This window comes from Pseudophryne corroboree, chromosome 3, assembly GCF_028390025.1.
Source record: "Pseudophryne corroboree isolate aPseCor3 chromosome 3, aPseCor3.hap2, whole genome shotgun sequence".
Lineage (NCBI taxonomy): Eukaryota > Metazoa > Chordata > Amphibia > Anura > Myobatrachidae > Pseudophryne > Pseudophryne corroboree.
This window is the reverse complement of record NC_086446.1, coordinates 5,303,758-5,330,794: the sequence shown is the minus strand read 5'-3', so window position 1 is coordinate 5,330,794 and position 27,037 is coordinate 5,303,758. Positions and strand designations below refer to the sequence as shown.

Here is a 27,037-nt window from a genome sequence, read left to right as displayed (position 1 = left end):
GGAGGTGGCCATGTTGGAGACCAAATAGCTAATACTGAGCACTTGTGAAAACACCTGTGGGCAGGTGTAAGCCAATCCCGTGCTTGTGCTGCCTTTAAGTAGGCTGGGATTATGTCACTCTGGGCCAGTGCTTTGTTGTATCAAAGCTGTGCTCTAGCTCTGAACTCTCTCCGTGCATTCCTGTGTGATTCCCGTGGTCCAGATATCGCCTCCGTTCCCAGAGGTCCGTTTTGCAGCCTTCACTGCCAAAGATCTACCGGCTCTCCATTGTGCTCTCAGTCAATTGCACACCTATTGGAAATACTTGGATTCCCAGTGTCCTGCATGAGGTTACCTTGTCTGTCTGCCTATCATACAAAGTCTGGAGGATTCCAATTCCCTCAGCTGTTCGTTTGTTCAACTCTGCATTTAACCCATTCATCACCTTGCCATCTACTACAGTTTCACAGTGATCTCCGGAACCCGCAAGTAACCCAATTCAGTACTTTTTATTTGTTGTCATTACAAGGATAATTCTTCACAGTCTCTCAGTTAACTCTTAAAACTCCATTGCAAATTCTTACAGTTAATTCTCCATGTCTGCATTAACCAGTTAAACACAATCTGCAGTTCAGCATCAAAGCCTGTTTATATTTGGACAATTCAACATTTATTCTTCAGCTTGTTTTTGCATATGTTTCCATGAACATTTCTTTTATTTATTTCTGAGTTTTCTCTTGCATATTATTTCTGTCATTCCTGCAATACTTCAGTATAATGATGATTGACAACTAGTCATTTAACTCCTTACTGAATTGTTACTTTAATAAATATATGAAACGGAACTTCCTTCGTCCTCCCCGTTTTCTTCATACCCCAGCACCTACACCTGTGGTTGGTTCCAGGTTAACGGATTCACAAAAACACCCGGACCTGACAGTTATGCGCAGGAGCAGAATATAAATCTAAACTGTATTTACTGTACATTTGTTATGCGGCGGGAACCCAGAGGAGACCACCTGCAAGTGCACCTGGAACAGACATCGCCCACCTATTCAAACCAACCTATGACCTCCTGTACTGTAAATGACCATCCCTGTGTCCAATGGACAAAGAAATTACAGTATCCATTGTGTTAAGTTTTGGAAGATTGTATAAAAGAGCCAGCTGCATGCCAGGTCAGACACAGACTCTTAAGGTCATCTACCCTGATGACTGAGGACCAGACTGGGAAGCACAGGCGAAAACCAAACAAGTATGTACCATTGACTGTAGCCATTATTCTATTGTATTGTATTGTTATTGTAATCCCCTTTCAGTTATTATATGTTGGTGTCTCGGATCCTGGCATTTTAAATACAATCTGGTGTCATGTTTCCTTTCCCTGCTAAGGTTATTAAGTGTATTACAATCACATGTGTAGCTGCTAAGGGCTCACGGAGTATCTTTGGGTGTGTACGCACTGAGTGTACTTTGTACAGCCAGCGCGGCGTTTGTACGCAAAGTGCGTACACGGTACGGGGCTCTGTACGCTAATGGTGTAATAAGTACCTAGGTTGAGGAATGAGTACAGCGGCCGCAGCGGCTCCATTTAAAGTGTATTAAATGTCTTTTTAAAGTGTTGCTTTTAGTCCTGTAAGTAAACCAGCATTTACAGCTCCCAGGACCAGAAGCCTCCTTCTGGTTCCTCAAAATCCTCGGCATGACGGTGGTCCGCACAGCCTGGAGATCGGGCAGGTGGGAGCAAGGCTCAGACGTTTCAGCCACGTCTGGGTGTCGTCCAGCCTGGATCCCTGGGTACAGGATATTGTGTCCCAGGGGTACAGACTGGAGTTTCAAGAACTCCCGCCTCTCCGATTCTTCAAATCAGGCTTGCCAGCTTTACTGACAGAAAGGGCTATCCTACTGGAAGCCATTCAAAAATTAGAGCAGTCACAGGTCATTGTTCCAGTTCCGCCTCATATGCAACAAAAGGGTTACTATTCGAACCTTTTCGTGCTGCCGAAACCGGATGGTTCGGTCAGACCAATTTTGAACTTGAAATCATAAAACCCTTACCTGAGGGAGTTCAAATTCAAAATGGAGTCTCTGAGAGCGGTGATCTCAGGTCTGGAGGAGGGAGAGTTTCTGGTGTCCCTAGATATCAAGGATGCGTACCTCCACATTCCAATTTGGCCGCCGCATCAGACTTATCTCAGATTTTCGCTGTTAGACAGTCACTTTCAGTTCCAGGCACTGCCGTTCGGTCTCTCCACGGCACCGAGGGTGTTCACCAAGGTGATGACAGAGATGATGGTTCTCCTCCGCAGATGGGGAGTGAACATAATTCCATATCTGGACAATCTGCTGATAAAGGCATCATCCAGGGAGACGACGTTACGGTCCATTGCTCTCACGACTCATCTGCTCAGAGAACATGGTTGGATCCTAAACCTTCCAAAGTCACATTTGGAGCCGACAAGGAGATTGTCTGTCTTTAATGGGGATGATCCTTGACACGGACGTGCAGAGGGTGTTTCTGCCGGTGGAGAAAGCGTTGGTGATACAATCAATGGTCTGGGATGCCTTGAAGCCTGCCTGGGTATCGATTCATCAGTGCCTCCTACGAGACTCTACAGTACAGAAGATTTCATGCTCGGTCATTCCAACTGGATCTCCTGGACAAGTGGTTGGGATCTCACCTACACATACACCAGAGGATACGTCTGTCGCCGTAAGCAAGGATTTCACTCCTCTGGTGGCTGCAACTGCCTCACCTTCTGGAGGGCCGCAGGTTTGGGGTTCAGAACTGGATCCTTCTAACCACGGATGCAAGTCTCAGATGTTGGGGCGCAGTCACCCAAGGGGAAACCTTCCAAGGAAGGTGGTCAAGTCAGGAATCTCTTCTTCCAATAAACATCCTGGAACTAAGAGCCATGTACAACCGTCTTTTACAAGCAGCGCGCTTTCTGTAGGATCAGGCCATTCAAGTGCAGTCGGAAAATGTAACGACGGTGGCCTACATAAACCAACAGGGTGGAACGAAGAGCAGAGCGGTGATGTCAGAGGTGACAAGAATCCTCCACTGGGCAGAAAGGCATGCAGTGGCGCTGTCATAATTCTTCATTCCGGGAGTGGACAACTGAGAAGGGGATTTCCTCAGCAGACACAATCTCCATCCAGGAGAGTGGGGCCTTCATCCGGAGGTGTTCGCAGAGGTGATAAGTCTTTGGGGTGTACCTCAAATAGACACGATGGCCTCCCGTCTCAACAAGAAGCTTCGGAGGTACTGTTCCAGGTCGAGAGACCCACAAGCAGTGGTGGTGGACGCCCTGGTAACTCCGTGGGTGTTCAAGTCAGTGTACATGTTCCCTCCTCTTCCACTCATCCCAAGGATTCTAAAGCTTGTAAAAGGAGCCGATCCACATTGCTCCAGACTGGACAAGGAGGGAGTTTCAACTTGGAGGGTTTCTCCTTTTCCTGCAAGCAGGTGTGGATATGGGCCTGCGTTTGGAATCCATAAAGGTCCCGATTTCGGCTTTATCCATTTTCTTCCAGAAACAATTGGCTGCCCTCCCTGAGGTTCAGACTTTTTTGAAAGGGGTTTTGCACATCCAGCCTCCCTTTGTGGCGCCGACGGCACCCTTTGATCTTAACGTGGTGTAGCATTTACTGCAATCGGATTGGTTTGAGCCTTTACAGGAGGCTGAGGTCAAGTTTCTTACGTGGAAGGCTGTCACTTTGTTGGCCTTGGCTTCTGCTCGACGTGTGTCGGAATTGGGCGCTTTGTCCTGTAAAAACCCCTACTTAATCTTCCATGAAGATGGGGCTGAGCTCAGGACGCATCAGCAGTTCCTTCCAAAGGTTGTGAGGGCTTTTCATATGAACTAACCTATTGTGGTGCCAGTAGCTACTGACCCCTCAATTGCATCAAAGTCCTTGGATGTTGTGAGGGCGTTGAAAATCTATGTGAAGAGGACTGCTCGTCAAAGAAAATCGGACTCTCTGTCCTTTATGATCCCAAGAAAATTGGATGTCCTGCTTCTAAGCAGACGATTTCTCGCTGGATCAGGTTCACTATTCAGCATGCGTATTCTACGGCAGGATTGCCGGGTCCAAAATCTGTTAAGGCCCACTCTGCTCGTAAAGTGGGTTTTTCCTGGGCGGCTGCCTGGGGTGTCTCGGCTTTGCAGCTTTGCCGAGCGGCTACTTGGTCTGGGTCGCACATGTTTGCTAAGTTCTACAAGTTCGATACTTTGGCTTTTGAGGACCTTAAGTTTGGTCAATCAGTTCTGCAGGAGCCTTCGCGCTCTCCCTCCCATTCTGGGAGCTTTGGTACATCCCCATGGTACTAATGTGGACCCCAGCATCCTCTAGGACGTAAGAGAAAATAGAATTTTATTTACCTACCGGTGAATCCTTTTCTCGTAGTCCGTAGAGGATGCTGGGCGCCCGCCCAGCGCTTCTTAATCCTGCAGTGGTTACTTAGTTCAGTACTGCTTTGTTCTTAGTTGAGTACTGTGTTTCTTTACTGGGTTCAGTACTGTTTCAGCTGTTGCTGAGTTTTCAGGCTAGTTAGCTTGGTTTGCCTTGTTAGTGTGAGCTGGTGTGAATCTCGCCGCTAACTGTGTAATATGCTTCTCTCGAAGTTGTCTGTCTCCTCGGGCACAGTTTCTAGACTGAGTCTGGTAGGAGGGGCATGGAAGGAGGAGCCAGCCCACACTATTAAACTCTTAAAGTGCCAGTAGCTCCTAGTGGACCCGTCTATACCCCATGGTACTAATGTGGACCCCAGCATCCTCTACGGACTACGAGAAAATTATTTACCGGTAGGTAATTAAAATCCTATTTATACTCCTGCTCTCCCCCTCACATCATTTCACTGTGTTACCAGCCCAGAGATCTGACCAGTCTCCTCCCCACACTCTCTGGTGTATCTCATACATCAGGACCAATCAGCCCCTATTATACTCCTGCTCTTCCCATCACATCATGTCACTGCGTGTTACCAGCCCAGAGATCTGACCAGTCTCCTCCCCACACGGTGTATCTCATACATCAGGAGTCATCAGCCCCTATTATACTCATGCTCTCCTCTCACATCATGTCACTGTGTGTTACCAGCCCAGAGATCTGACCAGTCTCCTCCCCACACTCTCTGGTGTATCTCATACATCAGGAGCCATCAGCCCCTATTATTCTCCTGCTCTCCTCACATCATGTCACTGTGTGTTACCAGCCCATAGATCTGACCAGTCTCCTCCCCACACTCTCTGGTGTATCTCATACATCAGGAGTCATCAGCCCCTATTATACTCATGCCAGCTGTATTCAGGCTGCAGTGTGCACATGGGGGTTGCTGATATTCCATGGTGTGATAAAGATGGTAGCTGGTGATCTTGGTAAGGCTTTTAGGTATCCTGGAGAGTGTGCCTGCAGTGAGGTGAATTCACCTGCTACATTGAGCATGCAGACCGTCAGTGTTACAGTAGTCAAAATAGAATGGTGGAGAGATGGCAAGGCGAGGTGTAACTAGGGTCTGTGGCGGGCGCCCAGGGCAGGGTGAAGAATGGCGCCACCCCATAAAAAAGTATCCCAGAAAATTGGCATGGTAGACTGGGGAGGGTCGTGTTTTCACTTTTTGGTGAGTAACTGAGATAAACAAGGGGCAGGCAGAGAGAAAGTCCAGGGGCAGAGAGAGAGGGTCCTGAGGAAGAGGGAGACCAGGGGCAGAGAGAGAGGGTCCTGAGGAAGAGAGAGACCAGGGGCAGAGAGAGAGGGTCCTGAGGAAGAGGGTGAGACCAGGGGCAGAGAGAGAGGGTCCTGAGGAAGAGGGAGAGAGAGACCAAGGGCAGAGAAATGCTGGCTCCAAGGACTGCACGAATACCCGCCCCATCCTGCTCCCATTGGCTCGGCAGCATCTACCAGCCCCAGGTCCAGAGCAGAAATGGAGAAGTGCATACAGGAATTCCAGGGTATATTGATTGAATAGGTGAACACCAGGCGTGATGTCCAGTAGTGGATACTCTGCCTGCTAGCACACTGCCCTGGCCAGCGGCACCCCCATCTGCCGTGCCTACCTCCATGACCAGGGCACACACCCGGCTGGATCGGCTATTGTTACGCCTATGCTGGCAGGTCCAAGTTTTATGCGTTTCAGCAGTGTGTTAGGTTCCTGGTGCTCAGAACAAGGGAGATGTTCATGAAGTGAGTCCAGAGCACCAGGACGTAACGCTGGGAAAGGGGAATGGAAAGGGAATAGCCCCTGGCGCCCTAACTCTGTTGTCTCACCCGTGCTGTCAGAAATCCCTTGCGAGACTATGGTTTCTTGAGCCCTTGGCAGCCGCGTTTGAAGGGCGGATTATGTCTGCCCAACTCCGATGCCCCCCGGTCTTAGTGAGTGACAAAGGGAAATCCGAGACAGGATGATAACAAGAGGCCCTCTAACTAAGCAACAGGCCAGGGGCTACAAGCTAACTAAAAACCTAAAGTATGTGCGGAGAAACCGCCAAAGGAAAAGAACAACAAAGGAAATGCTGATCACACGCCGACACAATACCTTTGTGTACCGGCGGTGACAGCATAAGCAGAACCCTCTGCAAAACACCAGGGACAGAAACAATAATGGAATATGGCGGCCTAGGCCAACGGACGCAGCAGGGCCGCTACTCACGGAACCGGTACGAATACTGGCAAACGGACAGGAACTTCTAATGCTGCCGACACCGACTCTCAGAACTGGAGGACAGGCAGAATCCCAAACGACAGACCGGTGGACACCAGGAAGCCAGAAGACTTGACCAGGGACAGGCAAAACCACTGGACCTCAGGGCAGGAACGCCTCACAGCAGGACACGGAATCAGACACAGGAATCGACACAGGGACTGACACAGGAATCAACACAGGGACTGACAGGAACCAGCTCAGACTTCAAGCAGACTGCAAACCAAGAAATATCACCAGCATCTGCGAACTGCACTCAGCCAGCATATAACAGAGAGGCCTAATTAATAATCCCATGCAGCTGCCCTGTTGCATGAGTCCAACTGACCAGATGCAATTAGCAGCCAGGTGAGGCTGAACACATGGGAACAAGCTGCAATTACGCAGACTCACCAGCGGCAGCAGACAAGAGCATTCTAAAACAGAGAAACAGGAATCCTGGCATGCAAGATAACTTTATAAACATAATATAGGAATGAACCACTACCTGTGGTTCATAACAGTATCCCCTCCTTAAGGGTGAGCTCCGAGCACCCCATGACACCCACGGGGAACATAAACAGAAGTATAACATAAAATACATAACAAAAATGCAAAACAGGAATGAGCCACAGCCGTGGCTCATAACACAGTGATGGGCATCTTCAGAAGCATGGCAGGCATTGCAACATCCCAGGGGCGGTAGGATGGATACCATACCGGATTGGCTGTCAGAATGCTGTCTGACCTATTTCAGGAAGGCAACCAGAGACAGAGGGTTGTGGACCTGCGCAGATTGGGGATTGGTTATAGGCGATAACGAAAAACAAAACAAAACTGAGAACAGCATTAAATAGTTGAGAATGTCCCAGGATTGGATGCATGACCATAGCGGAGAGGCAAGGACGAAGCAAAGGTCACAGTATCAGAGCTTCACCGTTTAGCTGATTTTTGGGGTTATAAATGATCACAATCCACTGCCAGATGCCATCTCCATGCGCAGAAGCTTTATGGAAGAGTTCCATGGAAGAAGCCTTTCCTTACCGCAAGCAACAGAATGTAGAGCCTGAACGTTGCAAAATGTTATTGTAGCTAGCCATGATCAGATGAGCGTCAGGTCAGGCTGTAAAGAGGTATCCGATGAATGGAGTTGAGCTGCAGTGGCAGAGACCACTGAAGGCAGAAGGCGTGGAGGCCGGATATAGTTCCTTCCCATGAACTCCAAGGACAGATCACTACCTGTGACAACTGGACGCTAGGTAACTGTGACTACGAAGACTGGGGACTTCAGTAACTATGGCCCTCATTCCGAGTTGATCGGTCGCAAGGCGAATTTAGCAGAGTTACACACGCTAAGCCTACGCCTACTGGGAGTGTATCTTAGCTTCTTAAAAATGCGACCGAAGTATTCGCAATATTGCGATCACAAACTACTTAGCAGTTTTAGAGTAGCTCCACACTTACTCTGCCTGTGGGATCAGTTCAGTGCTTGTCGTTCCTGGTTTGACGTCACAAACACACCCAGCGTTCGCTCAGACACTCCCCCGTTTCTCCAGCCACTCCTGCGTTTTTTCCGGAAACGGTAGCGTTTTTAACCACACGCCCCTAAAACGCTGTGTTTCCGCCCAGTAACACCCATTTCCTGTCAATCACACTACGATCGCCGGAGCGATGAAAATAAGATTTTACTTACCGATAAATCTATTTCTCATAGTCCGTAGTGGATGCTGGGGACTCCGTCAGGACCATGGGGATTAGCGGCTCCGCAGGAGACAGGGCACAAAAGCAAGCTTTTAGGATCACATGGTGTGTACTGGCTCCTCCCCCTATGACCCTCCTCCAAGCCTCAGTTAGGTACTGTGCCCGGACGAGCGTACACAATAAGGAAGGATCTTGAATCCCGGGTAAGACTCATACCAGCCACACCAATCACACCGTACAACCTGTGATTTGAACCCAGTTAACAGTATGATAACAACGAAGGAGCCTCTGAAAAGATGGCTCACAACAATAATAACCCGATTTTTGTAACAACAATTATGTACAAGTAATGCAGACAATCCGCACTTGGGATGGGCGCCCAGCATCCACTACGGACTATGAGAAATAGATTTATCGGTAAGTAAAATCTTATTTTCTCTAACGTCCTAGTGGATGCTGGGGACTCCGTCAGGACCATGGGGATTATACCAAAGCTCCCAAACGGGCGGGAGAGTGCGGATGACTCTGCAGCACCGAATGAGAGAACTCCAGGTCCTCCTCAGCCAGGGTATCAAATTTGTAGAATTTTACAAACGTGTTTCCCCCTGACCACGTAGCTGCTCGGCAAAGTTGTAAAGCTGAGACCCCTCGGGCAGCCGCCCAAGATGAACAAACGAATCCCCTCCTGCGCTATAAATGTTATGATATGGCTCAGAGTTCAATGAAAAACAAATATATAACTTATTATATTATATATATTTTTTATTTTATTTGATAGTATTTCATATAAATATATGAATAAAATACACTTCAGACCGGTCAAATATGAAAAAACATTAACAAATCTCTTGCCTAACTAAAGGAGGTGGATCTTAGATAAACTTCTGTGCACAGAAAAAATGTAAAAATATGTAAAATTAATAAAAAATCAGTCCATATGAAAAAGGTTACCAGCTAGATTCACACCCATGAAATAGGTAGCATAATTCATGTGTTGTATTGTAATGGATATCCTCAATACGTTACCACTTTGCAAAGAAGACAATGTTGTGCAATAGAACTGCTCCCCGCAGGAGCCTTACATGCGGCTTGCACCAGTGGTTGTCACACGGGAAAGTTCAAATGACATGTGAGACGGACTCGGGCTGCGGGAACGGCGCTTCACTAGCGCCTGCTGTGCTGATATTCCACCCGACTTCCAGGCTCTATGAGTCCACGTCTCCGAGTGCCGTATGCAGACACCTCAGTCACGGTTGTGATGTCCCGTTCTCCGTTGCTTCCACAGAAAATGCTGCTGAATGAAGATCTATTATAAGGGTGTAATATAGCTGGTATATGGGTCCAAAAAGATCTGCTTCTGACGCGTTTCGCTCCTCTTATGGGGGCTTCCTCATTATTATTACATATCTAAATATGGTAATGATACATTAGCGCCTGGTTATAGTTTTTTTGTATTAGCCGCCCAAGATGAGCCCACCTTCCTTGTGGAATGGGCATTTACAGATTTTGGCTGTGGCAGGCCTGCCACAGAATGTGCAAGTTGAATTGTACTACAAATCCAACGAGCAATAGTCTGCTTAGAAGCAGGAGCACCCAGCTTTTTTAGGTGCATACAATATAAACAGCAAGTCAGACTTTCTGACTCCAGCCGTCCTGGAATTATATATATATATATATATATATATATATATATATATATATATATATATATATATCAGGGCCCTGACAACGTCTAGCAACTTGGAGTCCTCCAAGTCCCTAGTAGCCGCAGGCACCACAATAGGTTGTTTCAGGTGAAACGCTGACACCACCTTAGGAAGAAACTGGGGACGAGTCCGCAGTTCTGCCCTGTCCGAATGGAAAATCAAATATGGGCTTTTGTAAGACAAAGCCGCCAATTCTGACAATCGCCTGGCCGAGGCCAGGGCCAACAGCATGGTCACTTTCCATGTGAGATATTTCAAATCCACAGATTTGAACGGTTCAAACCAATATGATTTGAGGAATCCCAACACTACGTTGAGATCCCACGGTGCCACTGGAGGCACAAAAGGGGCTGTATATGCAATACTCCCTTGACAAATGTCTGGACTTCAGGAACTGAAGCCAATTCTTTCTGGAAGAAAATCTACAGGGCCGAAACTTGAACCTTAATGGACCCCAATTTGAGGCTCATAGACACTCCTGTTTTCAGGAAGTGCAGAAATCGACCTAGTTGAAATTTCTTCGTGGGGCCTTCCTGGCCTCACCCACGCAACATATTTTCACCACATGTGGTGATAACGTTGTGCGGTTACCTCCTTCCTGGCTTTGACCAGGGTAGGTATGACCTCTTCCGGAATACCTTTTCCCTTAGGATCCGGCGTTCAACCGCCATGCCGTCAAACGCAGCCGCGGTAAGTCTTGGAACAGACATGGTACTTGCTGAAGCAAGTCCCTTCTTAGCTCCCGAGGCCATTAGTCCTCTGTGAGCATCTCTTGAAGTTCCGGGTACCAAGTCCCTCTTGGCCAATCCGGAGCCACGAGTATAGTTCTTACTCCTCTACGTCTTATAATTCTCAATACCTTTGTTATGAGAAGCAGAGGAGGGAACCCATACACCGACTGTTACACCCACGGTGTTACCAGGACATCCACAGCTATCGCCTGAAGGTCTCGTGACCTGGCGCAATACCTGTCCCGTTTTTTATTCGGGCGGGACGCCATCATGTCCACCTTTGGTCTTTCCCAACGGTTCACAATCATGCGGAAAACTTCCCTATGAAGTTCCCACTCTCCCGGGTGGAGGTCGTGCCTGCTGAGGAAGTCTGCTTCCCAGTCGTCCACTCCCGGAATGAACACTGCTGACAGTGCTATCACATGATTTTCCGCCTAGCGAAGAATCCTTGCAGTTTTGCCACTGCCCTCCTGCTTCTTGTGCCGCCCTTTCTGTTTACGTGGGCGACTGCCGTGATGTTATCCCGCTGGATCAATACCGGCTGACCTTGAAGCAGAGGTCTTGCTAAGTTTAGAGCATTATAAATTTGCTCTTAGTATATTTATGTGGAGAGAATTCTCCAGACTTGATCACACTCCCTGGAAATTTTTTCCCTGTGTGACTGCTCCCCAGCCTCTCAGGCTGGCCTCCGTGGTCACCAGCATCCAATCCTGAATGCCGAATCTGCGGCCCTCTAGAAGATGAGCACTCTGTAATCACCACAGGAGAGACACCCTTGTCCTTGGATATAGGGTTATCCGCTGATGCATCTGAAGATGCGATCCGGACCATTTGTCCAGCAGATGCCACTGAAGAGTTCCTGCGTGAAATCTGCCGAATGGAATCGCTTCGTAATAAGCCACCATTTTTACCAGGACTCTTGTGCAATGATGCACTGACACTTTTTCTGGTTTTAGGAGGATCCCGATTAGCTCGGATAACTCCCTGGCTTTCTCCTCTGGGAGAAACACCTTTTTCTGGACTGTGTCCAGAATCATCCCTAGGACCAGCAGACGTGTCGTCGGAACAACTGCAGTTTTGGAATATTTAGAATCCACCCGTGTTGTCGTAGAACTACTTGAGATAGTGCTACTCCGACCTCCAACTGTTCTCTGGACCTTGTTCTTATCAGGAGGTCGTCCATTTTCTTTGAAGACGAATCCTCATTTCGGTCATTACCTTGGTAAGGACCCGGGGTGCCTTGGACAATCCAACGGCATCGTCTGAAACTGATAGTGACAGTTCAGTACCACGAACCTGAGGTACCCTCGGTGAGAGAGGCAAATTTTTGGGACATGGAGGTAAGCATCCCTGATGTCCCCGGACTCCCGGTTCGCTATCACTGCTCTGAGTGACTCCATCTGGATTTGAACCTTTGTAAGTGTTCAAATATTTCAGATTTAGAATAGGTCTCACCTAGCCTTCTGGCTTCAGTACCACCATATAGTGTGGAATAATACCCCTTTCCTTGTTGTAGGAGGGGTAATTTTATTATCACCTGCTGGGAATACAGCTTGTGAATTGTTTTCAATACTGCCTCCCTGTCGGAGGGAGACATTGGTACAGCAGACTACAGGAACCTGCGAGGGGGAAACGTCTCGACATTCCAATCTGTACCCCTTGGATACTACTTGTAGGATCCAGGGGTCCTGTACGGTCCCAGCGTCATGCTGAGAACTTGGTAGAAGCGTTGGAGCGCTTCTGTTCCTGGGAATGGGCTGCCTGCTGCAGTCTTCTTCCCTTTCCTCTATCCCTGGGCAGATATGACTCTTATAGGGACGAAAGGACTGAGGCTGAAAAGACGGTGTCTTTTTCTGCAGAGATGTGACTTAGGGTAAAAAACGGTGGATTTTCCAGCAGTTGCCGTGGCCACCAGGTCCCATGGACCGACCCCAAATAACTCCTCCCCTTTATACAGCAATACATCTTTGTGCCGTTTGGAATCTGCATCACCTGACCACTGTCGTGTCCATAAACATCTTCTTGCAGATATGGACATCGCATTTACTCTTGATGCCAGAGTGCAAATATCCCTCTGCGCATCTCGCATATATAGAAATGCATCCTTTAAATGCTCTATAGACAATAAAATACTGTCCCTGTCAAGGGTATCAATATTTTTAGTCAGGGAATCCGACCAAGCCACCTCAGCTCTGCACATCCAGGCTGAGGCGATCGCTGGTCGCAGTATAACACCAGCATGTGTGTGTATACTTTTTAGGATATTTTCCAGCCTCCTATCAGCTGGCTCCTTAAGTACGGCCCTATCTGTAGAAGGTACCGCCACTTGTTCTGATAAGCATGTGAGCGCCTTATCCACTCTAAGGGGTGTTTCCCAACGCGCCCTAACTTATAGCGGGAAAGGGTATACCGCCAATAATTTTCTATCGGGGGAAACCCACGCATCATCACACACTTCATTTAATTTATCTGATTCAGGAAAAACTACAGGTAGTTTTTTCACATCCCACATAATACCCTTTTTTGTGGTACTTGTAGTATCAGAAATATGTAACACCTCCTTCATTGCCCTTAACGTGTGGCCCTAAAGGAAAATACGTTTGTTTCTTCACCGTCGACACTGAAATCAGTGTCCGTGTCTGGGTCTGTGTCGACCGACTGAGGTAAATGGGCGTTTTACAGCCCCTGACGGTGTTTGAGACGCCTGGACAGGTACTAATTTGATCGCCGGCCGTCTCATGTCGTCAACCGGCTTGCAGCGTGTTGACATTATCACGTAATTCCATAAATAAGCCATCCATTCCGGTGTCGACTCCCTAGAGAGTGACATCACCATTACAGGCAATTTGCTCCGCCTCCTCACCAACATTTTCCTCATACATGTCGACACACACGTACCGACATACAGCACACACATAGGGAATGCTCTGATAGAGGACAGGACCCACTAGCCCTTTGGGGAGACAGAGGGAGAGTTTGCCAGCACACACCAAAATGCTATAATTATACAGGGACAACCTTTATATAAGTGTTCCTCCCTTATAGCATTTAATATATATTCATATCGCCAAATCAGTGCCCCCCCTCTCTGTTTTAACCCTGTTTCTGTAGTGCAGTGCAGGGGAGAGCATGGGAGCCTTCCCACCAGCATTTCTGTGAGGGAAAATGGCGCTGTGTGCTGAGGAGAATAGGCCCCGCCCCCTTTTCGGCGGGCTTCTTCTCCGGAGTTTGTGATATCTGGCAGGGGTTAAATACATCCATATAGCCTCAAGGGCTATATGTGATGTATTTTTCGCCATACAGGTATTATACATTGCTGCCCAGGGCGCCCCCCCCCGCGCCCTGCACCCTCCGTGACCGCTGTGTGAAGTGTGCTGACAACAATGGCGCACAGCTGCAGTGCTGTGCGCTACCTGATGAAGACTGAAAGTCTTCTGCCGCCTGGTTCCGGACCTCTTCAATCTTCAGCATCTGCAAGGGGGGTCGGCGGCGCGGCTCCGGGACGAACCCCAGGGCGAGACCTGTGTTCCGACTCCCTCTGGAGCTAATGGTGTCCAGTAGCCTAAGAAGCCAATCCATCCTGCACGCAGGTGAGTTCACTTCTTCTCCCCTAAGTCCCTAGATGCAGTGAGCCTGTTGCCAGCAGGACTCACTGAAAATAAAGAACCTAAAAACTTTTTCTAAGCAACTCTTTAAGAGAGCCACCTAGATTGCACCCTGCTCGGACGGGCACAAAAACCTAACTGAGGCTTGGAGGAGGGTCATAGGGGGAGGAGCCAGTACACACCATGTGATCCTAAAAGCTTGCTTTTGTGCCCTGTCTCCTGCGGAGCCGCTAATCCCCATGGTCCTGACGGAGTCCCCAGCATCCACTAGGACGTTAGAGAAAAAGCCGTGAGTAAAAATACTATCTTCATTGTTAAATTACTTGGCGCAGTCGCAGTGCGAATATTGCGCATGCGTACTAAGCGGATTTTCATTGCGATGCGATGAAAAATACCGAGCGATCAACTCGGAATGAGGGCCTATGTTAGGTAGACATTAACTGAGAACGTTACTGAAAGACTTGGACTGTGAACTCTTTCACCTGGCGAGATGGCAGCCGCAGGAGGCGGTGCCGGTACCGAACTCAGAACCAGAGCACAGAGGATAGCGGAGTATTATGCTGGAGAGCGTAGCAGGATATTTCCACGGACTCAGAGCACCAAGCAACAAGGACATTTGCAGGAGCACCGCCTAAGAAGAGCAACATAAAGCACTGGCAGCGTTTGATTCAAACCCAATTCCTTTTAAAAGGGGAAGCAGACTGGGATTGGGTGAGAAACCACAGAGAGCACAGCAATTGTATACACTGCATGCATTGGTCTCCAACATGGCAGCTCCCAGAACTGCAGACACACAAAGAAGCGCTCCCTTTCCCTGCTGACTCCCCGATTCCTGAGCTTCAGTGCTCACACCAGCTGACTCTGCCAGACACACTATAACCTCTCACGAGTGGGAACTGGTCACTCGCCGCCTCAGCACAGCCATGACCCGAACAGGGAGACCCTGGGACCCGGTGCCTAAAGTAAGACCCGGGATCCTCAAAATGAGACAGAAACTTCACTTTTTGGCCATGCTCACCATTGTCACATTTGGAAATAGAAATGGACTTAAAAGAATACCCGAATGTCAGATATGGTGGCGGATCATTGATGCTTTGGGGCTGTTTTGCTGCTAGTGGCCCTTGTGGCAATCAGTGCTATAATGAATCCTACTCTGTAGCTAGAGATTTTAGGCTAAAATTTGAACATGGTTATTGCTGGACCTCAAACTCACCTCAAAATCCATCTGAAATGGTTGTGGGAGCACAAAATAAAAGTGTTTCAATGACCCTGTCCGTATCCAGATTTGAACTCGATTGATAACCTTTGCTATGCACGAAATAGGGCAGTCCACAAGCGGTGACCCAGGACTATCAAGGTCCTGGAAATGTTTTGCATGGAGGAGTGGTCCAAGGTACTTCACCGAGTGTCCTCCAACCTTACTAAGCATTCCAGGGGAGATGTCACCATATATAAATAATGAGGGGGCCAAAATATTTTGAAACTATATTTCTCTTACGTCCTAGAGGATACTGGGGTCCATTTAGTACCATGGGGTGTAGACAGGTCCACTAGAAGCCAAGGGCACTTTAAGAATTTGATAGTGTGGTCTGGCTCCTCCCTTCATGCCCCTCCCACCGGACTCAGTTTAGAAAATGTGACCAGAGGAGCCGGTCACAGCTAGGGGAGCTCCTGCAGTTTTCTGCATTTATTTTCTATGTTTGCAATTTTCAGGCAGGGCTGATTGGCACCAGCCTGCCTGCTTCGTGGTACTTATGGGGGGAGGGGGGAACAGCCCAACCTTTTGAAGGGTTAATGGTCCCGTTCCCCGCTGACAGGACACTGAGCTCCTGAGGGAACTATTTGCAAGCCCCACCACGGCGAGCGTACATTCCTGCTGCATGCCGCCACCCCTAACAGAGCCAGAAGAATGAAGTGGTGAGTACTGAGTCGGCATCCCGGTTAGCGGGCGCCGGCTATTATGGCGGCACGAGTGTACAGAGACGCACGGCTTTTAGACGGGGCGGAATGCGTCTCCAGATACAATACACAACTGTGTCTGTGTACACCGTATACAGTACTCACACTGGCAAACACAGCCTTAACACGGTTCTGCTCCATTTTAAGCACAAAAATTACCTCAGCCAGTGAGAGGACCCAGCAGCTCACCAGCACCATTTTCCCTCTGCAGTGGACACAGACGCTAACTGACAGGGACGCACAGCTCCTCCGGAGTGACTCCAGATTACCTCAGCAGTACCAGGGGGTCATAGCAGGGGGCAGCGACTATTAGTGTACTAAGGGGCAGATGTATTAACCTGGAGAAGGCATATGGAAGTGATAAACCAGTGATAAGTGCAAGGTGATAAACGCACCAGCCAATCATCTCCAATATGCATATTGACAGTTAGGAGCTGACTGGCTGGTGCGTTTATCACCTTGAACTTATCACTGGTTTATCACTTCCTTATGCCTTCTCCAGGTTAATACATCTGCCCCCATGTCCCCTATCAGGGTACTTAGTCTGCGACCCGGCTAAGCTTGGCATTAGCGGTAAGGGTGCGGTGGGAGCTGGCTCCAAACAACTCTGTGTCTCCCTGAAGAGCACTTTGTGGGTTACTTGTGCTTAACCTTTTTCTGTGTGTGTGTGTGTGTGTGTGTGTGTGTGTGTGTGTGTGTGTGTGTGCGCGCGCGCCGTCACATTTACATTATGTCAGGCAAAGAGTGTGTTTCTTGTACAGCAGAGTTTTCCTCTTCACCAGGGGGCTCACTACTGGGTACTCAGGGTTCACAGGCTAGCGGGGCTGAACCGCAGTGGGTTAATTCTCTTAAAGGAATGATCTCCACTCTTTCTACAAAATTGTCCCGCAATGAGAGAGACGCAATAATTAAAATAGACTGTGGATGAGTTTATGAACAGAGACTCAGCCCCCAAAACAGCGTCTCAATCTCCTTCCATTTGTCTGCAAAAGCGATCTCTGGCCCATATCCTGCAGTCTGACTCTGACAGGTCAGACATGGAGGAGGGTGAGGTGAACCCAGAGGTGGGGATGCAGCTCTGTCACAGGGAATAGAGGCTCTTATAGAGGCTATCAGAGATGTTCTGCATATTCCTGATAAGGTGTCAGAGGAGTGTGAGGAATCTTATTTTAATGTAAAGAAGAAGTCCTCAGTTACTTTTCCTGTGTCAAAGGAATTGAATACCCTGTTTGAAGAACCGTGGGTTAATCCTGATAAGAAGTTTCAGATCCCTAAAAGGTTGCTCTCATCTTTTCCTTTTCCTCTGGAGGATAGGAAAAAATGGGAAAATCCGCCCATAGTGGACGCATCAATCTCTAGGCTGTCACATAAAATTGTATTACCTGTTCCTGGTGCAGCCTTCCTGAAAGACACGGCTGATCGTAAAATTGAGCATATACAGGACTCTGTGAACTTTATGGTGGAAGCCATAAAGGAAATAGGCGTGCTTAACACACGCACCACCGTTATGACAGTGTCGGCACGCAGGGGCTTGTGGCTACACCAGTGGACTGCTGACGTGGATTCCAGGAAAGGCGTGGAAGGCCTGCTGTCCACAGGAGAGGCCTTGTTTGGAGATGAATTAGACAAATGGATCTCCACAGCTACTGTGGGTAAGTCTACGTATCTTCCTTCCGCAGTCCCCCCAACCAAAAAGACTTATTCAGCTTCTAAGTTACAGTCCTTTCGGATGGCCAAGTTCAAGGGCAAATCCAGAGGTGCAAGAGGTAAACCACGTATACCAGTAACAGCAGCTGCTCAGGGACAGAGCTCAGGCACTGCTTCCTCAAAGACTTCAGCATGATGGTGGACCGCACTGCCTGGACGGCTGTCAGGTGGAAGCCCGACTACAATTATTCAGTCAGATCTGCTCAAATTTGTGCCAGGATTCCTGGGTCATAGATCTTATTTCCCAGGGCTACAGACTGGAGTTCCAAAAGCGCCCACCACACAGATTTTTCAAATCAGGCTTGCCAATTTCACAAGAGGCAAGTATAACTTGACAGCATGCCATCCAAAAACTGGTACAGACTCAGGTCATTGTTCCAGTTCCACCTCATCTAATAAACAAGGGGTACTATTCCAACTTGTTTGTAGTACCGAAGCCGGACGGTTCAGTAAGACCAATTCTGAACCTCAAGTCTTTGAACCCGTACTTACGACTGTTCAAATTCAAGATGGAGTCTCTGAGAGCAGTGATCTCAGGTCTGGAGGAGGGGGAATTCCTAGTGTCTCTGGATATCAAGGATACGTACCTTCATATTCCAATCTGGCCCCCTCATCAGGCTTATCTCCAGTTTGCACTGCAGGACTGTCACTACCAGTTCCAGGCCGTGCCATTTGGTCTCTCCACGGCACCGAGGGTGTTCACCAAGGTGATGGCAGAGATGATGTTTCTACTCCGCAAACAGGGAGTGAACATAATTCTGTACCTGGACGATCTCTTGATAAAGAGAGAAAAGCTGGACAGCATTGCTCTCTCAACCAAACTCCTCCAGCATCAGGGGTGGATTCTGAACCTTTCCGAAATCTCACCTAGAGCCAACACAGAGCCTCCCATTCCTGGGAATGATACTGGACACAGAGTCACAAAAGGTGTTCCTTCCGTTGGAAAAGGCATTGGTGATCCAGTCGATGGTTTGGGATGTCCTGAAGCCAACCCGGGTGTCGGTGCATCTGTGCATTTGCCTTCTGGGGAAAATGGTGGCCTCTTGCGAGGCACTACAATACAGAAGGTTTCACGCAAGACCCTTCCGGCTGGATCTGTTGGACAAATGGTCCGGATCGCAGCTTCACATGCACCAGATGATTTGTCTCTCGCCAAAGGCCAGGATCTCCCTTCTGTGGTGGCTACAGTCTTCTCACCTCGTCACAGGATGGAGGTTTGGAGTTCAGAACTGGATTCTGTTAACCACAGATGCAAGCCTCAGAGGTTGAGGAGCAGACACTCAGGGGGTGCAATTTCAGGGAAGATGGTCAAGTCAGGAAGTCATCCTTCCAATCAACATTCTGGAACTCAGGGCCAAATACAACGCCCTCCTGCAGGCCTCACATCATCTTCAAGATCGGGCAATTCAGGTCCAGTCGGACAATTTTTACGGCAGTAACGTACATAAACCGACAGGGTGAAACGAAAAGCAGAGCAGCAATATCAGAGGTGTCAAGAATTCTCCTCTGTGCAGAAAGGAACGCTGTGGCGTTGTCAGCGGTCTTCATTCCGAGAGTATACAACTGGGAAGCAGACTTCCTCAGCAGACACGACCTGCACCCGGGGGAGTGGGGCCTTCACCCGAAAGTGTTCAGGTGCTTGACAAGTCGATGGGGATATCCACAGATCGACATGATGGCCTCTCGTCTCAACAAGAAGCTCAGGTGGTATTGTTCCAGGTCGAGAGACCCACAGATGGTGGCGATAGACGCCCTGACAACTCCATGTGTCTATCAGATGGTGTAAGTGTTTCCTCCACTTCCTCTGATCCCAAGAATTCTAAAACGAATAAAAAGGGAAAAGGTTCAAGCAATACTCCATTGCTCCGGACTGGCTAAGAAGGGCCTGGTACGTGGACCTTCCTTCTGGAGATGCTCCTCGAAGATCCGTGGCCTCTACCTCTTCGCGAGAATCTTCTGCAACAGGGCCCGTTCGTCTATCAGGACTTAACGTGGCTACGTTTGATGGCATGGAAGTTGAATGGCTGATTCTAGCCAGGAGAGGGATTCCTGACAAGGTTATCCCGACTATGATCCAAACCAAGAATGGGGTAACGTCTAAACATTACAACCGTATTCGGAAGAAATACCTCTCTTGGTGTGAGAACAGAAATTATTCTGCGGTGGAATTTCACCTGGGACGTTTCAGATTTCGGCCTTGTCCATTTTATTTCAGAAACAATTGGCTTCTCTCCCTGAGCTCCAGACGTTCTTGAAAGGTGTCCTGCACATCCAACCTCCCTTTGTGCCTCCCACGGCACCATGGAATCTCAGAGTGGTGCTGCAGTTCCTCCAGTCGGACTGGTTTGTACCGTTACTGGAGGTGGACGTAAAATATGTTACGTGGAAGACCGTCACACTGTTAGTCTTGGCTTCAGCAAGACGTGTGTCAGAGCTGGGGGCTTTGTCTCGCAAAAGTCCCTATTTAATTTTCCATGAGGACAGAGCTGAACTCAGAACTCGTCAGCAATTTCTTCCTAAAGTGGTGTCCACTTTTCACATCAACCAACCTATTGTGGTTCAGGTTGTCACCGACACCTCTGCTACTTCAAAGTCTTTGGATGTTGTGAGGGCTTTGAAGGTGTATGTGAAAAGAACAGCTCGTCACAGAAAGATGGACTGTTTGTCCTTTATGATCCCAATAAGGGGGGTAATTCCAAGTTGATCGCAGCAGGATTTTAGTTAGCAATTGGGCAAAACCATGTGCACTGCAGGGGAGGCAGATATAACATTTGCAGAGAGAGTTAGATTTGGGTGGGGTGAGTTCAATCTGCAATCTAAATTGCAGTGTAAAAATAAAGCAGCCAGTATTTACACTGCACAGAAACAAAATAGCCCACCCAAATCTAACTCTCTCTGCACATGTTATATCTGCCTCCCCTGCAGTGCACATGGTTTTGCTCAATTGCTAACTAAAATCCTGCTGCGATCAACTTGGAATTACCCCCAAGATTGGGTGTCCTGCTTCAAAGCAGACAATTGCACGCTGGATCAGACTTACTATCATGATTATTCCACGGCAAGTTTGCTGTGTCCAAAATCTGTACAGGCCCACTCTACTAGGTTGGTGGGTTCTTTCTGGGCGGCTGCCTGGGGTGTCTCAGCTTTACCGAGCAGCTACTTGGTCAGGTTCGAACACGTTTGCTAAGATCTACAAGTTCGATACTTTGGCCTCTGAGGACCTTCAGTTTGGTCAATCAGTTCTGCAGGAACCTCCGCACTCTCCCTCGCATACTGGGAGCTTTGGTACATCCCCATGGTACTAAATGGACCCCAGTATCCTCTAGGACGTAAGATAAAATAGGATTTTAATTACCTACCGGTAAATCCTTTTCTCGTAGTCCGTAGGGGATACTGGGCGCCCGCCCGGTGCTTCGTTCTTCCTGCACTGTTACTTGGTTAAGTATTGTTGGTTCAGCTGTTGCTGTTCCTGTTTCAAGTTTGGTTAGCATGGCTTTCCTCTTGTGTGTGCTGGTTTGGAATCTCACCACTATCCTTAGCTATCCTTCTCTCACAGTATGTCCATCTCCTCGGGCACAGTTTCCTAGACTGAGTCTGGTGGGAGGGGCATGGAGGGAGGAGCCAGCCCACACTATCAAACTCCTAGTGGACCCATCTATACCCCATGGTACTAAATGGATCTCTAGTATCCTCTACGGACTACGAGAAAAGGATTTACCGGTAGGTAATTAAAATCCTAATTTTGGTTCCAAAAGGCAATGAGTAAGTAAAAGCTATGCAGCTTGCCAGTCTGTTACGCCTAGAATGTCACTCATTGCATGGGTTTATTTTTATATATACTGATTGCATATTAAGTATGCTAATTATTCTGCACTTGACTCTGTGTGTGTGTGTGTGTGTGTGTGTGTGTGTGTGTGTGTGTGTGTGTATATATATGTATATACACTGCTCAAAAAAATAAAGGGAACACTAAAATAACACATCCTAGATCTGAATGAATGAAATATTCTTATTAAATACTTTGTTCTTTGCATAGTTGAATGTGCTGACAACAAAATCACACAAAAATGATCAATAGAAATCAAATTTATTAACCCATGGAGGTCTGGATTTGGAGTCACACTCAAAATTAAAGTGGAAAAACATACTACAGGCTGATCCAACTTTGATGTAATGTCCTTAAAACAAGTCAAAATGAGGCTCAGTAGTGTGTGTAGCCTCCACGTGCCTCTATGACCTCCCTACAACGCCTGGACATGCTCCTGATGAGGTGGCGGATGGTTTCCTGAGGGATCTCCTCCCAGACCTGGACTAAAGCATCCACCAACTCCTGGACAGTCTGTGGTGCAACATGGCATTGGTGGATGGAGCGATACATGATGTCCCAGATGTGCTCAATTGGATTCAGGTCTGGGGAACGGGCGGGCCAGTCCATAGCATCAATGCCTTCGTCTTGCAGGAACTGCTGACACACTCCAGCCACATGAGGTCTAGCATTGTCTTACATTAGGAGGAACCCAGGACCAACCGCACCAACATATGGTCTCAGAAGGGGTCTGAGGATCTCATCTCGGTACCTAATGACAGTCAAGCTACCTCTGGCGAGCACATGGAGGGCTGTGCGGCCCCCCAAAGAAATCCCACCCCACACCATTACTGACCCACTGCCAAACCGCTCATGCTGGAGGATGTTGCAGGCAGCAGAACGTTCTCCTTGGCGTCTCCAGACTCTGTCACGTCGGTCACATGTGCTCAGTGATAACCTGTGAAGAGCAAAGGGCGCCAGTGGCGAATTTGCGAATCTTGGTGTTCTCTGGCAAATGCCAAACGTCCTGCACGGTGTTGGGTTGTAAGCCCAACCCCCACCTGTGGACGTCGGGCCCTCATACTACCCTCATGGAGTCTGTTTCTGATCGTTTGAGTAGACACATGCACATTTGTGGCTTGCTGGAGGTCATTTTGCAGGGCTCTGACAGTGCTCCTCCTGTTCCTCCTTGCACAAAGGCGGAGGTAGCGGTCCTGCTGCTGGGTTGTTGCCCTCCTACGGCCTCCTCCACGTCTCCTGATGTACTGGTCTGTCTCCTGGTAGTGCCTCCATGCTCTGGACACTACGCTGACATACACAGCAAACCTTCTTGCCACAGCTCGCATTGATGTGCCATCCTGGATGAGCTGCACTACCTGAGCCACTTGTGTCGGTTGTAGACTCCATCTCATGCTAACACTAGAGTGAAAGCACCGCCAGCTTTCAAAAGTGACCAAAACATCAGCCAGAAAGCATAGGAGCTGAGAAGTGGTCTGTGGTCACCACCTGCAGAACAACTCCTGTATTGCGGGTGTCTTGCTAATTGCCTATAATTTCCACCTGTTGTCTATTCCATTTGCACAACAGCATGTGAAATTGATTGTCAATCAGTGTTGCTTCCTAAGTGGACAGATTGATTTCACAGAAGTGTGATTGACTTGGAGTTACATTGTGTTGTTTAAGTGTTCCCTTTATTTTTTTGAGCAGTGTGTGTGTGTATGTATATGTGTATATATATATATATATATCCGTTCAGGCCTTGAAGACCTAGGGAAACTAAATCTGTGTTTTTGCCTTTCTAGTATACTCTTCTCTGTCACCCACCTTCTCCTGGATAACACTGTGCTCATTTCCAAAACTAAAGTCACCCCCTTCTCCCCTTCTTTCAACTACTAGTCTCAAATTGTGTTGACAACATCTCTCCTGTATCTTCCATATCCGTTGTCTGGGTGTCATTCTTTACTCTCCCAATCCTGACACATGTATCTCCATGATATCCCCAGCATCTGGCCCTTTCACACTCTGGAAGCCACTGAAACGGTTATTAAATCCATTATCTCTCACCAAGATTACTGTAACCTAGTCATCCACCATAGCCTACTGAGCTCCCACCTTGCCATTCTTCAATGTATCCTCATCACCACTGCCTGTCTCATTTTCCTCTCTCACAATATACTTCTGCTGTCTTCCTTTGCCCCACTGTCTCCGTCATATACATAATATATATCACACTTATCTCACTCCCCTGCAAAGCCTTCAACCACTATTCTCTTCCCTACATCTCCAGTCTAATCTTTACACGTTCCCTCCTGTCCTCTTCATTCTACCAGTGACTGTGGCCTCTCCTACCAGATCACTGCTTCCACCTTCAGCTTTTCTCCTGTACTGTTCCCAAACTCTGCCATGCCTTCCCAATCAGACATCATCTAAACACTTCTCCGTGAGTTACAAATGGTACCATGAAACATCTTGAGTATACCCCTTAGATGGCAATTTTGGGACCTTTCATCATCATCATCTATATCATAAAATGAATCTTATTACAGCTAAATGTTAATGCTCCTATATATTGTTTTTCTATACTCAGCAGTTGGACACCTCAGCAGGAATATCTCAGAAGAACATCTCCATTTCTCTTCAGATGGTGAAATCAAAGATAACCTCACACAAAATGTTCATGGAGAAAACTCTATTACTCCATCTGGTCCCACTTCTCATGGAGAATGTGCTCTTGATAACTCAGATATTGGTATATCTATTGCAGCTCTTAGAATAGATAAGACGTTGCCTTCTTCTATAGATACCAAATATTTTACACAGATCACAAAGCGTATTAGCCATCCCCCAGCTAAGGCAGGTGAGAGGCAGTTTTCATGTTCCGAGTGTGGGAAATGCTTTAAACGAAAACAGACTCTTTTTAGACATCAGAGAATTCACACAGGTGAAAAACCATTTTCATGTTCTGAGTGTGGGAGATGTTTTGCATATAAAGGACATCTTATTAGACATCAGAGTATTCACACAGGTGAGACGCCATTTCCATGTTCTGAGTGTGGGAAATGTTTTAGACAGAAATCAATACTTATTACACATCAGAAAACTCACACAGATGAGAAGCCATTTCCATGTTCTGAATGTGGGAAATGCTTTAGAGATAAATCGCATCTTGTTAGACATCAGAGAAGTCACACAGGTGAAAAACCATTTCCATGTTCTGAGTGTGGGAAATATTTTAGAGAGAAATCAGATCTTTCATCACATCAGAGAAGTCACACAGGTGAGAAGCCATTTCCATGTTCTGAGTGTGGGAAATGTTTTAGACAGAAATCAATTCTTGTTACACATCAGAGAAGTCACACAGGTGAGAAACCATTTCCATGTTCTGAGTGTGGGAAATGTTTTAGAGAGAAATCAAATCTTATTAAACATCAGAGAAGTCACACAGGTGAGAAACCATTTCCATGTTCTGAGTGTGGGAAATGTTTTAGAGAGAAATCAGATCTTATTATACATCAGAGAAGTCATACAGGTGAGAGTCCATTTCCATGTTCTGTGTGTGGGAAATGTTTTACAAATAAATCGCATCTTGTTAGACATCAGAGAAGTCACACAGGTGAGAAACCGTTTCCATGTTCTGAGTGTGGGAAATGTTTTACAATTAAATCGCATCTTGTTAGACATCAGAGAAGTCACACAGGTGAGAAACCGTTTCCATGTTCTGAGTGTGGGAAATGTTTTACAGATAAATCGCATCTTGTTAGTCATCAGAGAAGTCACACAGGTGAGAAACCGTTTCCATGTTCTCAGTGCGGGAAATATTTTAGAGTTAAATCAGATCTTGCATCACATCAGAGAAGTCACACAGGTGAGAAACCGTTTCCATGTTCTGAGTGTGGGAAATGTTTTACAAATAAATCACTTCTTGTTAGACATCAGAGAAGGCACACAGGTGAGAAGCCATTTCCATGCTCTGAGTGTGAGAAATGTTTTAAATATAAATCACAACTTGTTACACATCAGAAATGTCACACAGGTGAGAAGCCATTTCCATGCTCTGAGTGTGAGAAATGTTTTAAAGATAAATCACATCTTGTTACACATCAGAAAAGTCACACAGATGAAAAGCCATTTCCATGCTCTGAGTGTGGGAAATGTTTTAAATATAAATCACATCTTGTTACACATCAGAAAAGTCACACAGATGAGAAGCCATTTCCATGCTCTGAGTGTGAGAAATGTTTTAAATATAAATCACATCTTGTTACACATAAGAAAAGTCACACAGGTGAGAAACCATTTCCATGCTCTTGGACACCACACAGATTATTGATTTTAAAAAAATTATTTTATTTTTGTTAAATTTCTAATTGTTTTAAGCCTATATGTTATTTTATCTTTCTGAAGTGGGGTACACTGGGATTCCACAGGAAATACATCGGGGGTGTAGAGTTGGAAGTTGATCCAAGGTACCAACAGGCTAAAGCTTTGACTGTTCCCAGGATGCACTGCACTGCCTCCTCTATAACCCTGCCTCCGGACTCTGGAGCTCAGTTTGTAAATTGGTGCCTGCTGTGCAGGTCGACTAACAGGTGGGGCTGCGCTAGGCAGCACTGAAAAGCTTTTTTTAAGAAGACTTCAAGGACTGCAGCTCTGTTTAATGTCATTTTAACATTCTGTGCTGCAGCTCCATCACCTCCCCAGCAGCGCTGCATACTCCCGCGGCAGAGTTCCCGTGTACTTGCAGCGGAGGCGCACCGGTCTTCAGGCACACCACCACTGATGCTCTCCTGGATCGCGTGGCTGCACATCAGGGAGAAGGTAAGAGGGTCCCCCAGGTGGGACCCGCCGGTAAATCGCGGTCCCAGCAGATGGACTGCGCTGATGGCGTGGACATTGTACTGCACAGGGACCCCACTATATCCACCAGGGCAGGGAGCACAGGTCGGATTTACTAAAATCCGTTTTACATAGGCTCCACAGTACCCCGTGGTGAGGACCAGCAGAGGGGATAATCCGCTGACCTTTAGCCCCTCCCACAGCTCCGGGCACCATCTACTGCTCGTGTTCCCGCCCTGGAGCTGCATTTTCCTCTCCCTCACTCCCTGACAGAGAGACTGGCGCCATCTTTACACTAATAGCTGGGCTGATCTCTGGGACTGCTG

The 27,037-nt window shown here is 47.6% G+C and overlaps 1 protein-coding gene across 1 annotated transcript in view; it reads left to right on the top strand.

Moving 5' to 3' along the window:
* LOC135054500 (zinc finger protein 271-like) overlaps nucleotides 1-26,308 on the top strand; it is a 67,937-nt gene extending 41,629 nt beyond the window's left edge. Inside the window, exon 7 of the mRNA XM_063957619.1 lies at nucleotides 24,463-26,308. Within this exon, the coding sequence (XP_063813689.1) occupies nucleotides 24,463-26,234 (1,772 nt within the window). The 3' untranslated portion in view covers nucleotides 26,235-26,308. The remainder of the gene's footprint in view (nucleotides 1-24,462) is intronic.
* Nucleotides 26,309-27,037: the final 729 nt, after the last annotated feature.